This window comes from Bubalus kerabau, chromosome 1 (genome assembly GCF_029407905.1).
Source record: "Bubalus kerabau isolate K-KA32 ecotype Philippines breed swamp buffalo chromosome 1, PCC_UOA_SB_1v2, whole genome shotgun sequence".
Classification (NCBI taxonomy): domain Eukaryota; kingdom Metazoa; phylum Chordata; class Mammalia; order Artiodactyla; family Bovidae; genus Bubalus; species Bubalus kerabau.
This window is the reverse complement of record NC_073624.1, coordinates 149,769,859-149,786,830: the sequence shown is the minus strand read 5'-3', so window position 1 is coordinate 149,786,830 and position 16,972 is coordinate 149,769,859. Positions and strand designations below refer to the sequence as shown.

The window sequence follows — 16,972 nt, the reverse complement described above, 5'->3', positions numbered from 1 at the left end:
AATATTTTTAAATAATAGATTATTTCTATTTCATCCAGCTTGGGATAAAACCCAATCCACGATCCATGGGTTAGTCCCTGTGGAAAAGGACAATGAGGTGGACTACTCCCGAGTCTGAAATTCCAAACTGATTCTGGACTGTCTTTCTCTTATCCAACATATAGCAGGGGTCTCAAAATAATTTGTCTTTAGGCCAGGCGCATGGGTGCGGTATGTTAAGGAATGGTGGGGGGGCTTCTCTGGTGGTCCAGTGGTGAAGAATCTGCCTGCCAATGCAGGGGACATGGGTTTGATCCCTAGTCCAGGAAGATTCCACATGCCATGGGGCAACTAAGCCCATGTGCCACAAGTACTGAAGCCCATGTGCTCTCTGCACATGGCAATGAAGACCCAGCACAGCCTAAATAAATAAATGAAATTATAAGAAAAGAAAAGAAAACAGGCGTGGTGGGGACTGTGGAACTCTTTAGAGAACAGACCCTGCCTAAATGAAGTAGCTCCTATTCTACTTAAGGGAATACTTGCCTTGATAAAATGAGCCTAGACCTTTCCATTTTTTAAATGATGAAAACAAACTATTGGGTTCGTCAAAAAACTCGTTTGGGTTTTTCCCTAAGATGTAATGGACAAACTCGAACAAACTTTTTGGCTAACTCAATATTTTTTGCAAAATCTTCTGAACATGTATGGATGTGAGAGTTGGACTGTGAAGAAAGCTTAGCGCCGAAGAATTGATGCTTTTGAACTGTGGTGTTGGAGAAGACTCTTGAGAGTCCCTTGGACTGCAAGGAGATCCAACCAGTCCATTCTGAAGGAGATCAGCCCTGGGTGTTCTTTGGAAGGAATGATGCTAAAGCTGAAACTCCAGTACTTTGGCCATCTCATGCGAAGAGTTGACTCATTGGAAAAGACTCTGATGCTGGGAGGGATTGGGGGCAGGAGGAGAAGGGGACGACAGAGGATGAGATGGCTGGATGGCATCACCGACTGGATGGACGTGAGTTTGAGTGAACTCCAGGAGTTGGTGATGGACAGGGAGGCCTGGCGTGCTGCAATTCATGGGTCGCAAAGAGTCAGAGACAACTGAGCAACTGAACTGAACTGATGAACTTTCAGCATTGGTGATTTAAATAAAAAACTTTTCAGGGCTTCCCTGGTGGTCCAGTAGTTAAGAATCCACCTTGCAATGCAAGGGACATTTGTTCAACCCCTGGTCCGGGAAGGTCCCACATGCCTATAGCAACTAAGCCCATTATGCCAAAACTACTGAAGCCCTCACACCTATAGCCTGTGCTCTGCAACAAGAGATGCCACCACAATGAGGAGCCTGCACATTGCAATGAAGAGTAGCCCCTGCTTGCCACAACTAGAGAAAGCCCACATGTAGCAATGAAGATCCACCACGGCCAAAAATTAAATAAAATTTTAAAACTAAATAAAAACCTTTCAAAACACTCTTATGAGCAGGTAAAACACTGCAGATCAGCCAAGGTGGTTTGGTAGCAGATTTACAAGCTCCGTCTACCAAGGCCAGGCCCTTGGCTGAGCACTGCAGAATACAGAGGCAGCTTACAGCAGGTTCCTGGTGGAAAACTCCTAGGGCCTCCAGGAACCAGAGGCTAAAGGGGGAAGGAGACCATGTAGAAGAGGAGACCCTTGAGCTGGATTCTCTGGGGTAACTAGGTGTACTTTGTGTGAAGGAAGAGGAGGTAGAAGCATTCTGGGCAGAGAAAGAACAGCTTTGAACTTAGGAGAAGGGCAGGCATTTCCATGGGGCCAAGGAACTGGCAACCAACTCCAGTGTTCTTGCCTGGAGAATCCCAGGGACAGGGCAGCCTGGTGGTCTGCCGTCTATGGGGTCGCACAGAGTCGGACACGACTGAAGCAACTTAGCAGCAGCAGCAGGGTGCTCTTGGGGTACAAGGGAATTGTAGCCGAGAGCTGAGGTCTTCAGATCACAGAGAGACAGCCAAGTGTGCCCACAGAGGCACCTAGACAGTCCCTCCAAGACCAGCAGTGTGGGGTCCAGAAAGTACCGGAGACAAGTACTAGAGGTGGAGGCCAGGCACCTGTTCTTAGTCCCACCTCCACCATTTGCAGGACTCCATCCATTCATTTAAGCCGAGGATCACAGCAAGCAACGGTCAATCAGGAACCAGGAACCGGAGCTTCAGAGAGTCAGGAGTCATCCTGCTCACAGAAGCTCACAGCCTGGTGGCAGCTGCTCACGGGAGCTTGGACAACTGCTCCATGAAGTTAGAAGAAGACTCTGCCAAAACCTGGGGAGCTAGTGACAGGTTTGCAGAGGAGGTGACAATGTTTAAGCCGTGTCTTGATAGGTGAGAAGGAGTTTATCGGGGAGATAACAGTGGAAACAGCAGGAGGTTGCATGGAGAAGGAGCACATGAAAGGCAGAGGTGTGATTTGGGAACCTGTTTTGGGAATCTGGACTTCCTTCAATCAAATGACAAATCCTTACTGATTTCTGTGTAGCAGGGGCTGCGCCTGGCATGGGAGGTGCATAGTAAAGCAGACACCCTCCACCTTCAAAATGATGATTTTGATCATCATTTTTAATTCCTCTGTATTTTAATTCCTCTGTACTTCAGTTTCCCCATCTCTGAAATAACCTTATATGCCTCAGAGCTTCAGGGAGGGGTGATTAGGATTACATGGGCTTCTATAGGCTACATATATGCCAAGACAGTCAGGGTCATACTGGCATATAGGAAATGCTCATTAAATATGTGCAGAGGGACTCCCCTGGTGGCACAGTGAATAAGAATCTGCCTTCCAATGCAGGGGACCTGGGTTCAATCTCTAGTCTAGGAAGATCCCACACGCTGCAGACAACTAAGCCCATGTCCCACAGCTACTGAAGCCTGCACCCTAGAGCCTGTGCTCTGCAACAAGGGAGTAGTCCCTACTCACGGCAACTAGAGAAAGCCCACGTGCAGCAATGAAGACCCAGCGCAGCCAAAAATAAATAAATAGGGAAAAAATATGTGCAGAACCGAAATGTCTTTGTCTTGACTTCCTGAGAACCTAACACCTGCAGTTATCTTGCTGAGACTCCTAGATAAGCAGGTTTGTTCAATGAATGAATAAACAAATGACCAATCGCCACTTTACACACATTTACTGCTTACAGCATTCCTGTCGAGTAAATACTATTCTTTGTTTCCATTTTACAGCTGATGAGCAAAATCTTCAAGATGGTAACGATCTAATATGTCCAGGATTTTGCCTCCTGGTGGCCTGACCTCTAAGCTCCAGCACTTAACCCGGCACACTGTTGCTCACAGGGAGGAAGGGTCCAGAAGGCCCCATGGAAAGCATTCGAGAACTTTGAAGTCTTGGCTCTTCACCCTCCAGCTAGCTGGGCTGACCCTCAAAGGTTATCTCCCAGGTCAGGTGATCCGCCGGTCAGTTCGTCTGGGGCAGGGGAAGCGAGAAGGTGTCATTCCCCTCCTGGGAAGAAGGCGCTTCTGGCCCTTCTTGCAGGAAACAGGTTCTGGATGAACAAATACCTCTTACAAATGAGAATGACTGTTAACCTGTGTCCTGAAGAGTGCCCCAGCTGGAAAAATCCAGTGATGAACGGGCTTTGACAGAATCCCTCTTGCAGGTCCCCACACGGCTTTGGGCCAATACACATCAGAAATGAGCTCTGTCTGCAGCTCCCAGACCCTGGGAAAAACAAAACTTGGAGACGTTTTCTTCCTTTTTAAGTCTTAGTACAAGGCCCGAGGAGGGCAGGGAAACCCATTCCAGTATTCTTGCCTGGAGAATTCCATGGACAGAGGAGCCTAGCAGGTTATGTCGCAAAGAGTCAGACAAGACTGAAGTGACTGAGCACACACACACACACACACACACACACACACACACACACACCCAAGTCCACCTTGTCATCTTTGGAGAAGCCAGAGGGCTAAAAGCACGGGTTTGGGTAACCAGTAGAGCTACCCTTCTCAGACTGGCTGTTTTCATTTGTAAATGTGTAGCCTTGAGCAAGTCACCTGGTTCCCTCTGAGCCTCCATTTTCTCCTCTCTGAAGTGAGGATGAGAATAAAATCCATGCAGTGTTTATCAGCGTGCCTACTGTATTTGGTGCTCAGTAAGTGTTAGCTATTATTATGATCATTTATTTTAACTGAAATATTTACTGAGCACCTACTAGGTACCACATAGTATGAGGGGACATGGAATGAATAAAGCTTAATAAAGAGATCATCTGTTTTGTTCCTTCCCAGTCCTGGTGCTGAATGCCCCTGTTTAAACAGGGACCACCTGGATTCTAGGACACATGGGTTTTGAGGCAGGCTGACCACTATACCTCTATGTAACCACAATCTCTCTCTTTTTTTCTCCAGCCATGCGGGATCTTAGTTCCCCGAGCAGGGATAGAACCTGTGCCCTCTGCACCAGAAAGTCCCTCACTGCTTTTTATGTATTCATCACCTGGGTGAGGGCATCTTTTCCCTCTGGGGACAGGTCTGATGCAGAGGGACAGGACAGACAATCCCCATCCTGCAAGCCCCCAGGCTGGGGAAGTTGAATGACAACCACAGAGCACCCATAATAATACCTGTATGCTTAAGGCTTTACAAAAACACCAGGTTTTAAGGGCTTGCAAAGGATTTTACCATTTGCTTTACTGAATCTTCATGGAAGGAGGTGTCTCCAGTCATAGTTTATAGATGAGGAAACTGAATTCAGAGAGGTTGGTTCCAAACTGCAACAAGATCCTGGACTCATCCAGGTTCTCAAAGTTGTCTGGTAAGAATCAAGGGGGTGTTTGTTAAATATGTAGGTTACCAAGGTCTCTCTCCAACTTCTAATTCTGAAGGCCTAGTTGGGACTCAGGAAGCAGCAGTTTACACACACCCCAGGTAATACTTATCTTCAGTGCCATTCACTGATTAATTTACTCAGCTAAGATTCTTTTCTCAAATATGACATGTACTATAAGGAGATCATGATGAACAAGACATTCTCTAGCTTTGAAAGGAACTAACAAGCATCTGGTTAAGGAGATTGTCCTGATCCCGAAGTCAGCAAGGGTCTACAGCCCACTTCTCTCCTGGGTGAGACCCTTTCCTGCTGGCTAGGCCGGCTTCCACCAGACTTGGGTTTAGAACTCCTGGCTGAGCCTGCTGGGCCTCCTTCCACTGTCTAACACCTGCTCAGGGCAGAGCCTGTGGCTCTTTGGATGGAGGCATCTTGTGAAAGAAGCCTAGGTGTGCCTGGCATGTGTGCTGTGCTGTGCTTAGTCGCTCAGTCGTGTCCAACTCTTTGCGACCCCAGGAACTAGAGCCCCCCAGGTTCCTCTGTCCTTGGGGATTCTCTAGGCAAGAACACTGGAGTGGGTCACCATGCCCTCTTCCAGGGGATCTTTCCAACCCAGGGATCAAACCCAGGTCTCCCGAATTGCAGGCGGATCCTTTGCTGCCTGAGTCACCAGGGAAGCCCACATGTAGTTTCAATAAACGCACATCAGGCCTAGGAAAAGACCAGGGGCACAGGGCAGGTGGGGGAGGGGAGGGCGGGGAAGGCTTCCGGTGTAGAGAACAGCTGCGTGCAGAGATTTACATTTCTTTACAGGTAATTCCAGCTGAACGGAGACCAGACAAGGACTACTCTAGTGTAGAGGAGGAAAGCAGGGCCCAGAGAGAAAAAAGTGAGCGTCCCTGAGCTGAAATCCAGGTCTCTGGGGTAACTGAGTCCCCAGGGGAGGCAGGGACTGCAGGACATTGACAACATAGGCAACACATTTTTCCCTGGGGTGAAGTGCATCTGTGAAGGAATATCCTGATGCCATCACAGACACTCCCCTCGAGGGGGCCAGGATCACCCTGTTAGCTGTGCCCTGGGCTCCAGCTTCCAAACACTTCCTTTTCCAATGGAGAATTCCATCCTTCATCCTGGTCACTCCTGCCCTCTGTCTTCTCCAGGAGGGAGCTTCAGTATTTGAAGCAGGTCCCCATGGACTTCCACTGGCACTCATCGTTTTTGTTCCAGCAATTCCCAGTACCCAGTACTTTTTTAAGAGGCTAACTCTCTAGACAGGCCCTGCCAGATAAGGCCAGGGGTGCTCCCAGAGGCCATCTGGACAGTATCCTGGAAGCCTGCACAGGGCCAGGCTGGGCTGAAGCCTCCTGGGCCAGTGTGGGGCCGCACCCTGCCTGAGAGCCGCTGGTATCCACAGCTCCCTTTCTCCACCTGCTCCTGGTTGAGCTAGATGTCTATTTGGAACCTGGAGGAAGAGGAAAGGACAGGGATCCCAGGTGGGGCAGAGTAAGGAAGCCATAATTCTGACCTGGGAGTTTGGACAAGCCAGCTGTATCTGGGAAACAAAGCCTGGAGTAGCTCCGTGCCAGCGTGCCCATACTAGGCAAACTAGACAGACCCTGAACCTAACAGCTCCTACGCTTTTGGAGTCTCCTCCTCCCTACCAGTCTCAGGTCTCACCCGCCCTCAGAAGGTGGTCCCTGTGGGGGGCCACCCCGGGTGACAGTGTCGCGGGGGTGGGGTAGGGGTGTTATACGATCTCAAATCTTCCCCCAGGGAGGAAGGGCAGGGGCGGGGCGGCTGCGAAGGCCCAGGATATAAGAGGAGGAGGCTGCCTTTGGGGCTCAGCCAGCCTACCATGCACGCCCACCGCCTGTGGTTGTTCCTCTTGCACGCCTGGTGGGCTCTCCTCCAGGCGGGCGCCGCGATGGTGGCCCCGGTGCCCCTTCGACCGTGGGGGCAGCCGTCGTCGCCATCCCCCCTCGCATACATGCTGAGTCTATACCGCGAACCCCTGCCCCGGGCGGACATCATCCGTAGCCTGCAGGCGCAAGGTAGGCAGCCCCGCCCCTCCCTGCTCCCTTCAACACCCGGGGTGCCTCGGGCGCTCCCTCCCCCAGACTCCGGGAGGGCGCTTGAGCAGCAGGGGCTGCGGCTCGGTGCCGGGGACTTGCCGTTGGAGGACGTACCCGCACGCTTGAAGGGCACGTCCAGGGGCTGGGCTTGAGGGTCTCTCGGCGTCCACGTTGTCTCGAGGCACAGGGTTGGTGGTATCCGGGGTGTGTCCCGGACCGAGAGCTCAGCGATCCGGTCTTGTTTAGGGCGGGTAGAGTGCGGACTATAGGTTGGGAGCCTGATTGTGCCACTTCTTATCTGTGCGGTCTTCAACTACTGTAATCTCTGGTTACCTCGGTTTGCACATCTGTAGAACAGGGATAGGGCTTCCCATGTGGCTCAGAGATAAATAATCCGCCTGCCAAGGCAGGAGACATCCCTGGGTAGGGAAGATCCCCTGGAGAAGGAAATGGCAACCCTCTCCAGTATCCTTGCTTGGGAAATCCCATGGACAGAGGAGCCTGACAGGTCGCGAAAGCGTCGACCACAGAATAGGAATAATAGTGCCTCGTAGCTCAGACGGCAATGCGTCTGCCTATAATGCCGGAGACCCGGGTTCGATCCCTGGGTCGGGAAGTTCCCTTGGCGAAGGAAATGGCAACCCACTCCAGTATTGTTGCCTGGAGAATTCCATGGACAGAGGAGCCCGAAGGCTACAGTCCTGGGGTCGCAAAGAGTCGGACACGACTGAGCGACTTCACTTCATTTATAGGAGTGCGAGGGCTACTGACAATGCACAGAAAATGCTTAACACATAACCAGGCACAGTAACGAATCGTCCTTATTATTGCTACAATTATTTTGTTGAATTTTTTTTTTTTTCCTTTTCACTAGTGAAGGTGAATGCGCCCCTGGGTCTGCCCTGGAGAGTTTCTCAGGCTGAGACCGAGTTTCGAAACAGGATGTCAAGCATGAACATCAGGGATTAGGTTTCAGAAGTTAGGGATTAGAGATGAGGTGCCCCGAAATCGAGAACTGAGGCAGGCTTGGTAGGTAGGTGTCAGTGTCCCAGGTGACACAGAGCTCAGGGCCTAGATTTGGAGGGATTGAGGTCACTCCCATGGTGACTTTGGGAGTACGGCCCCCGGAGATGGGGCAGCATGCCTTCTGCGCACTGGATGCAGGTAGATGTTGAGAAGAGGGAGTCCTTCCCGCGCGGCTCCTCTATGTTGGGCAATCCACATCCTAGCGCAGGGGGTGGCCCCTGCCTCCCTGCACCTCGCTGTGCCTGCTGGGGCCAGACGGCCCTCCCGAGAGTTCCGGCGAAATCCACATCCGATAATCTGATTTGACGGCCACCCGCCGGCCCTCTGTGATCCGAGGATGGGGGCTCCTAGTTCGCTGGCCTGCCGCGTCTGGGGTCAGACGGCCAGTGACCCTCCCTAGAAGGGTCGTCTGGGGACCAGCCAGACTGGGGACACCCCGGGGGTGGAGCAGTCTGAAAATTACTGGCCTGTTCCACCCCGCCATAAAGGTGGGGGTGGGGTTGGTGGCCGCAAAGTGAGAGGTGCACTTTACCCGATCTCTCCCTCCTTCCAGAGTTCCAGAAGATTGGTAGTAATGTGACAGTCTGGGAGTCTAGAAAACTAGATTCTGGTCCCACAAACCCTGCTTCCTCACTTACCCCTGTGTCCCTGGCCTATCAGTTGATTTTTCTAGTTTATCCTTTTGTAAAAATAAAGGGCCTGGCTTTCTTTCTACCTCATTTGTGTGAGTGTGGAGTAAAGTACATAAAAAGGGTTAAATCACAAAATTTATTATGTGTACAGTGACCTTAACTATATACACAGTGTTGTGAATTGGCTTGTTTTTCAAAAGCAGCAAGAGCCTGCCTGGAGGGAGCCTGATGGAGAAGGGATGCCCCACAGTGGCTCCTTTCCATCTTGGGTTTATTTGTAAGCTGCACAGGATAAGAGGACATGGGTGTTGGAGTCTAACTAAATTAGGTCTTTCACTGTTTAACCATCTTCACCTTGGACCTTAGTTTCTTCATCTGCAAAATGGTGATAATGGTGGGGAGGATTTAAGGAGACAATGCTTGTAAAATACTTGGCATGAGGGAAGCAGTTAATAGTAATTGGCCTCACAATTTATAATAATGTAGGGTGGGAACTCGGTGTCACACCCACCCTCTTTTACTACAGAGCCCCTAAGTCTAACTCAACACCCAAGATGATGAACGCAACCACTTCTTTCTTTAGAATTGGAAATGGGTCAAGATTTCCAATTCCAAGGAATTGGAGCCCATGTGGCCAAGTCTGCGTTCAATTTCAAGGTGTCCATGAACCCCTTCTTTATAATCACCCTCCAATCACATTTATTGTGTAAGTAGGAAATACAGTTTGTTCTGGGGACAGCATTCTTAGCTTTTATCAGGCATTGGTGATCCTCAAAGATTAGACACCCCATTCTTCTAAGATGAACCAAAGCCAATCTAAGAGCTTTGTGTCCTGGGGAGCCCTTGGCTGCGGGTAGGATTGTGGGGTTGCAGACTCTTCCAGCAGGAAGGAATATCCTCCTCCCCACCCCTGCATCTGCACTACCACCCCAGCAACAGATGATTTTGTTCCCCTGCCCTGGCCCCTCACTGCCTGGACATCTTCATTTCTAACCGGGATCTGAGTAATGAGACAGTTGATGATGGCCATTTATTGCACTTTGGTGGTTGCACTGGGCAGAGCACTTTACACACATTATCTCAGTAAATCTCAACACTCCTGTGAGGTGGATACTGTCACCATCTCCCTTTTGCCCAGAGGGAAACTGAGGCCCAAAGATTGCAGCCCAGTCTTAAACAGCAAGTGGCAGAATTTAATCCATCATGGGAGACACCAGGCCTCTGCTCTTAAACACTGAGCTGGAATACCTTCCTCTAGAAAGCCATTTGTGGGTACTTGAGATAATAAGTTTTAAGTCCTGGTGTAGGTGGAGTTGTAGAGGAGTTGCTACATGTCCCATCTAATCCCCTGGTGGCCAGGTGGTGCTGAGATGGGCAGTGGGTAATGTCAGCCTCCCGCCACACCTCTGGGGAGTTGCTAGTCAGGGGCTGGTTATTGTCCCCTGCAGGTGCTAATGAGAAGGGAAGTGGAGATTAAGTGAAAAAGAACAGCTAGGGATGGGCTGGGAGAAGCTTCAGGAGGCTGAAGCTGGGAATTACCTCCTTCTAAGACAGGCTGGACTAACCAGAGAAATCCACTTACTGACCAAAGATGTCCTATGAGACAACTGAAAAAAAAAAAAAAAAAAAGAAATAACTGTTACGTGGTCTGCCCAGAGTGGACCTAAATCAGAGATCACTACCTTCAGGATTGATTCACTAAAGGGTTTCTGTTTTTATTTCTTATGAATAGCCTTTGCCTTTTATTTAACAATCAACCTTGAAATATCTTCAGTTTCCTGGGTGCTCATGTCATGCAGGGAGAGGTAGGACATTACTGTTCCTATTGCAAAGAAGAAACTGGGCTCGAAAAAAGTGAAAGATCACTTTCAGGTGACCTGAAAGATCCACCCCTGTGTGCTATTCCCAGATATCAGACCAAATTGATCCAGGACTAAAATGAATGGAATGTGCTTCCCCATTCCATTCCTTTTCATTCATTTGGGGTTTCACTGTGCTGGGTGAGTGATTGCTATCTGTCCCAGATGCGTAGATGACCTGGAGCGCGAAGGAGTGAGCGCCCTGCTAGGTAGGAGAGACCACTGGGTGGAAAAAATACAAGATCAGTGCACAGTCAAGCTTAGAGTGTCTTTAGAAATGTATTTGTAAGGTTGCCGAGAACTCTTGGAGTGTCTGCCTCTGTCTTTAGGAACTGGTTGGGGAAAGGGTGGCCAGTCTTTGGCTTCTGTTGCCTGTGCCTTCCTGGAGGTTCCAGTCCTTTCCATGATCTGCATAGCAATCTCATTGTGCCTGTGAAATAGGCCACCCTTTCCAATGAGAAGACAGAGCCAAAAAAGCTGACTTGCTCCAGGGTCACAGGGTGGGTAGAAGCCCAGGGTTTCTGTCAGAAAGCTCAGGGTTTGGCCTTAGACCGCATGTGTGAGGGGAGAGAGGAGAAGGAGACGAACTCATCCAATTTTTACCAATTGTTCTCTGGAGTGTCTGAAGCGGGAGTGGCAGAACTGTGATTTTCAGATTAGGCTTTGCAGTTGGGTTTATTCTTGGCTTTGTGACCTTCCAACAATTGACACCTTGGGCAGGTGATTTAATCTCTCTGAGCCTCAATTTTCCTCATCTTAAAAATGGATTCAATACTATTCCTAGCTCACAGGGTTGGGGTGAGGGTTAAGAGAGATGATACATATAAGGTAAGGGCTCAATCATGAGCTATGGTGGTTGTTACACCAAGTCAGGCTGCAGGAGGCCCCCACTCAACCAGCTTCCTTCTGTTTTCTCACCCAGATATGCAGGTAGATGGGCAGAACTGGACCTTTGCTTTTGACTTCTCCTTCCTGAGCCAAGAAGAGGATCTAGAGTGGGCCGAGCTCCGGCTGCAGCTGTCCAGCCCCGTGGCCCTTCCTCCCAACATCCCGCTCTCCATTGAGATTTTCCACCAGCGGAAGCTGGATAAAAACCCACCCGACTGCCTGGAACGTTTTCGGATGGACCTGTTCACTGTCACTCTGTCCCAGGTTACCTTCTCCTCAGGCAGCATGGTCCTAGAGGTGACCAGGCCACTCTCCAAGTGGCTGAAGTACCCGGGGGGGCTGCGGGAGCAGATGCCCAGCTTGGCTGGAGAGTGCTGGCGGCAGCCTCCCACCCCACCTGTCACTGACGTGCTCCTCCTGCTCTATTCCAACCTCTCCCCGGAGCAGAGGCGGCTGGGTGGCTCCACCCTGCTGTGGGAAGCGGAGAGCTCCTGGCGGGCCCAGGAAGGACAGCTGTCCCGGGAGAGGGGCACGAGGCATCGTCGGTATCACGTGCAGGACAGAAGCCAACTTTGTCGGAAGGTCAAGTTCCAGGTGGACTTCAACCTGATCGGATGGGGCTCCTGGATCATCTACCCCAAGCAGTACAATGCGTATCGCTGTGAGGGCGAGTGTCCTAACCCCGTGGGGGAAGAGTTCCACCCAACCAACCATGCATACATCCAGGTATGTAGCCGAGGCCTGGGGAGGGGAGGCGGTAAGCTGTGGGAGTGAAGTGTCCTTTCTTCAACATCAAGGGGACAGGACTCCAGCTTTAAATTGCTGTTAAATTCCCATGTTCTTTCATTCACAGTTATTCGAGCACCTATAAGGTTCTGTGCTAGGTTTTAAGGACAGAGAGATGACCAGCAACAACATCCTCAGAGAGCCTATGAGGAGTCATGCCCCATTGGGTGGCCTTGAACACCTAGCTTTTCTGGGGCTTTTTCCTTCTTACATAAAATTACGGGTGGGGCATGTAGACTGGAGTGTCTCGGCTCCCTCCCCTGCCCTGACATTCCAGGAAAGGAAGTTTAGGATTTGGCGTTTGGGTATAGATAGGTTTGAATCCTACTCATTGGCTATGTGATATTGATCAAGTTGCTTACTCTGTCGGAGCCTGTTTTCTCGCCTGTAAAATGAGAATAGCAGTGCCATATTCTGTAGGGCTGTTGTGGGGTCACACGAGATGATATGTATACTGCACGTGTAAGTTAGTGGGTAACAGATATGATGTTGTATGATCATTACTAGAAGTCTGTAATTCATTGATGCAATGGGGCCATGATTATGAGGCCAAGTTAGAGATAATACTGTTCCAGCCACTGTACTTTGCTGCCTAAAACCAGGAGCTGACCACCCATTTTGTAGGAGTAGTAAAGCCAGAGGCTACCACCAGGTGCCACTAATCAGCCTATGTGGTCTAGAAGGTGGTGGAGGGGGAGGAATGGAAGGGAAACAAGATGCAAAAAGCAGAGTAGAGCCCAATATGGTGGTCCTGACCCACTCTCAAAGGTCAGACGGGACCAAAGTGTTTTTATTTTACCCTATGAAGCCTAGACTGAGACTCTTGGACCTGTAATACATCCTCCATGCCAAGCCTCAGGCAGAGTTCAGGGGTGCAGAATGTGAGCTGAGCTCATTCGAGGGAGACAGTGGCGGGGCCCACTGCCCTAGAGGACCTGTCCTGGGCACAGGCCCTCCCAAGCCTCTCTTAGGCCCCCCTGCAGTCCACCAGTCTACCTGCAGCAAGGTCAGAGGAAACTAGAGACTCAGATAACCACCAAGTCACCAGATCTTAATGCTGATCTGAAAAGCCACCACTGGACCCCAGAGACAGGGCCCAGTTCCAGAATGCCAAGAACTTATTACCTTTTCTCCTGTTGACTCTGTTTGCCCTTCTCTGGGCAACAAAGCAACTCCCCTGTGAATTTCCGCATGACTCTCTTCTGCTTCATATTTCTGGAACTAAACCAGGAGTTTCTTGGAATATTTTTAAAGTTGGTATTCACTCTAAACTAGAATAGGAGAACATATAAGTTAGCTACTGCTTCACACAGACACAGCTTTTCAGAGTCTTCTGTTTAAAGGCTGTTTTAAAAGAATTATTTTAACAAAAAGAAAAAAAAAGTTACTTTAGATATTAGAGCTGATGATGTATTGGCATTCTGATTCATGAAAAGAATTTTATATTTTTGCACACAGAAACTGATTTTAACTCTGTAACTTCACACTTTACCCAGAAATGACACCATGTTGACCTGACCATTGGGATGTGACTTGACCTTCCTCTCCTCCCTTTCACAGAGTCTCCTGAAGCGGTACCAACCCCACAGAGTCCCTGCCACCTGCTGTGCCCCAGTGAAGACCAAGCCCTTGAGTATGCTATATGTGGACAATGGCAGAGTGCTTCTAGACCACCATAAAGACATGATTGTGGAGGAATGTGGGTGCCTTTGAGGAGCTCCTGCAGGTGTGTTGTATTTGCCTGTACCCTGGAAGGTTGGGAAGCTCCTGGAAGACCTAGTAACCATCTAATCTAATGAGGAGAAACAGGGAGGGGGAAAAGTTGCTCTGTCCACCAGACCTGAGGAGGAACGGCTGCCGCCCTGTCCATGAAGGCTCTGTGGAGTCTGGGTGAGCACAGAGGAGAGGGAGGAGGAAGCCTGTGAAGCCGCCTTGCTGGGTTTTCTCTCTGCTGAACAGATAGGGACGTGCGAAGGCACTAGGGCAGGAGTCCTTTAGCAGATTTTTTTCAACCTCTGAACCCTCAGAAATTGTATGCAAGAGTTGAAGCATATGTGCATTTATTTTTGAGGTGGGACAAGTTGTCTGTTAACTTTTGTGTATTCTCAAACGTAGCCTTTGACATACACCCACCCTCACTGCCCAAATATTAAGTATCACTGTGTAAAATTAAAAAGAGTCCATTGGCTCTGGTTGCCTCAGGCTGGGTCAGGGAACCCCTGCAGCTTTCTGGCTGGCCTGTAGCAATCTTGTCCAGAGACTCTCTGGAGTGGATCTCTGCTAATGAGTTATGCAAACAATAAAGCCATTGTATAGTCCTCCTAGGCCAGCTGGTGCCTTTGAAGGGCGAGGCAGGAACTCGTCCAAGAGAACTGGCCACGTTGGACTACAGAAGCTGGAGCCCTGGGGTGTTCCCAAGTTAGTCTGCTTTGGCAGGAAGAATCCAAGTCTATTAAAGTTGGTGACAGTTCACCTTAGTCTGGTCAATGCGTGTTATTAACGAGGGCCCTGAGTTTCCTATCCATAGAGGTGAGGACCCTGCCCTGGGCGGCAAAGACTTGGGTTATGGTCGCAGCTTAGCCGCTGAGCAGTTGTGACCTCAGGTGAGTAATTCACTGCTCAGCCTCGTCTTATGACATGAAAGCAGGTGGATCCTAGTGTGTCCCTGTGATTCTACTTTTCCCTTACCAGTTGGCCTCAGCACTGCCCAAACAGGGGCTGTATTTTTCTTTTGTTGGCAGGGTGAAGGGGCCATTTTATCGGAAATATCCGTCCACAGTAAACCTAGTCTGCTTTCCAAAGCAGCTGATTGACTAATGCTTCAACCTTAGGAGAATGATTCCCATCATGTGGGAATACTTGTTGGGTTCGGAGGTGACTCAAATTTGACTTGGTTGAGTCAAGGTAGTCATCCTAGTCCAGGCAGGGTTGTCTAGGCTTGAGCCAGGCCTGGGCTTGAGAAACCTCAATGCCCTGATTCAGCAACAAAACTGACCTGGTTGCTCATACCCTAGAGTGGAAATAGCCCACTCTCCCCACAATTCAGAATCACAATAGGATTCTGCATTGGACTCTACTTAGAAAACAGTAGAGGTAGGAGTCCTCGCGAGGTCAACTTTTGTCCCATCCTCTTTCCTACACGAGAGCCCAGTGAGGCCTGGTGGCCTGAGGCCACAGCTAGGAGTGGCAGGGCTGAGAGCTGAGCTCGGGTCTCTGGAGCCCCAGAGGCGCCATCCTTCATAGTCTAGGGGTCTTTGTTCCCTGAGCTTTGGGTCAAGGCCTTAGCCTTTAGAACAGGACGTTTGAAATCCTGGTTCCACTACCAAACTTAGGTTCTTGGGAGTGAAAATCCCACCCCGGGGCTTTAGGGCATCCCCAAGTGGGTGCCTAACTGTTCTTCTGTGACTGGGGCCAGGAAAGTCAAAGGTCAAGCTATTTGTGGCTGAAGCTTGTGGGAGTGTTTAGTTAGCAGCTCCACCAACTCACGGAACAAACCCCACTGATGAGAGGACAGTGCCTCATATCAAGCAGAAGGTGCAGGCGCGAAGGCGTGAGAGGACATTCTGCTGACCTCTGATGGAAGCTCAGCGTCAGCAGCATGGGCAATCTCCCACCTGGTCAGAGGTGTTTGGGGCCCAGCCTGGCAGCACAGCTGTGTTCTGGACCCTCCACGCTGGTGCAGGCTTTAAGCCTGAGAAAATGCTGCCTTTGGGCACTGAGTCCTGCCCTATGCTGAGGGTCAGGAAGGGGCTTTCAGAGGCCAGTCAGATGTATTTTAACTCGCTCTCTAGGCAGAGGTCTCCTCCTACTGTTCCTGTAGCAGTGCCAAGTCAGTAGCCAATTGGCAGAAATTGGATGCATTATTCCTTGGCCTGGGAAGAGAGGGGGGGCGGCGGGGGCGGGGGCGGGGCCTGGCCCAGGAATGAGTAAAGATAAAAGCAGAAACTGGGGAGCAGTTGTGACTCACACAGCAGCAGTCAGGCTAGTCTCCATTTTGTCATCTCCCCTTTACTAGCAGTAAAGCCTTATCCCTCTAGCCCATACTGCCTTTTAAGTTGATATCCTACTTGGCTCTGGGGCAAAGTAAAGGCTGTATGAAAGGACTTTCCAAATTATTTGCCCCAACTTCCCATGACGAGATTACTTAGTCCTAGGGGTTGCAGGAACATGCTCCACCCCAAATTTGCACATCCTGGGGAATACAGACCCACCTCTGCTTGTCGCACCAACTGGGCTGTTACTGAGCTCTAAACTTACCAGCCACTGGGTTAAGTGGTTTCCATAATTACACCTGAGCTCCACAACCACCTCAGTCCCAACTAATCTTAACTCTGTTTTAGAGAAGGAAACCAAAGCTTAGAGACTGAGAATGCTGTTGGAGAGAATTTGGCTGCTATTAAGTAGCAGAGCAGGAATGCAAGCCTATCTTACTCCAAAGCCTGAGCTCTGAACTTCCCTGCTGTTTTGTTCTGTGACCTTCTGTTGACAACATCTGAGACATGAAAGGACAAGACTCTTGCTCTCAACACTAATATGTGGGCCTCACTGGATTAATAATAGCAAGGAATGTGATGCTCACGCAGCACAGTGTAGTTTCGTTTAAGACATCAGCTATGATGGGTTTCTAACAAGTGCTCCTGAGGGGCAGAGGCAGCCCTCACCAGGAAAGCTGTGGTCTGGGCTCCCTGCAGACCCAAGGAAGGGCCTTCTCGGGTGCATCTGGCCCCAGCATGTACGTGTTCACTTGCAAGCTCCCTGGGGAAGGGTCACATCACCTCCTGGCACATACAGGGCCAGACGCACAAAGAAGTGCTTTGTAAATGATGGAACTGACACGTGAAGTGGCCAACTGCCTTTGCACATCTTCCTTATCAGCCAAGATGCCCAAAATGTGTCAACAGGATTTCACCTG

General features: G+C 50.0%; 1 protein-coding gene across 2 annotated transcripts; it reads left to right on the top strand.

The window, feature by feature from the left end:
- The first annotated feature begins 6,652 nt into the window (after nt 1–6,652).
- Nucleotides 6,653–14,493, top strand: NODAL (nodal growth differentiation factor). 2 transcript variants are annotated; one of them, XM_055566421.1, is made up of 4 exons: nt 6,653–6,848; nt 11,309–12,000; nt 13,621–13,786; nt 14,377–14,493. In XM_055566421.1, exons 1-3 carry the CDS (start codon nt 6,653–6,655, stop codon nt 13,771–13,773), a joined length of 1,041 nt encoding a protein of 346 aa, XP_055422396.1. In that variant the 3' UTR covers nt 13,774–13,786; nt 14,377–14,493. The 2 variants fall into 2 exon arrangements, with proteins under 2 accessions (XP_055422396.1, XP_055422395.1); XM_055566420.1 differs by lacking the exon at nt 14,377–14,493 and having other exon boundaries at nt 13,621–14,253.
- The last annotated feature ends 2,479 nt before the right edge of the window (nt 14,494–16,972 follow it).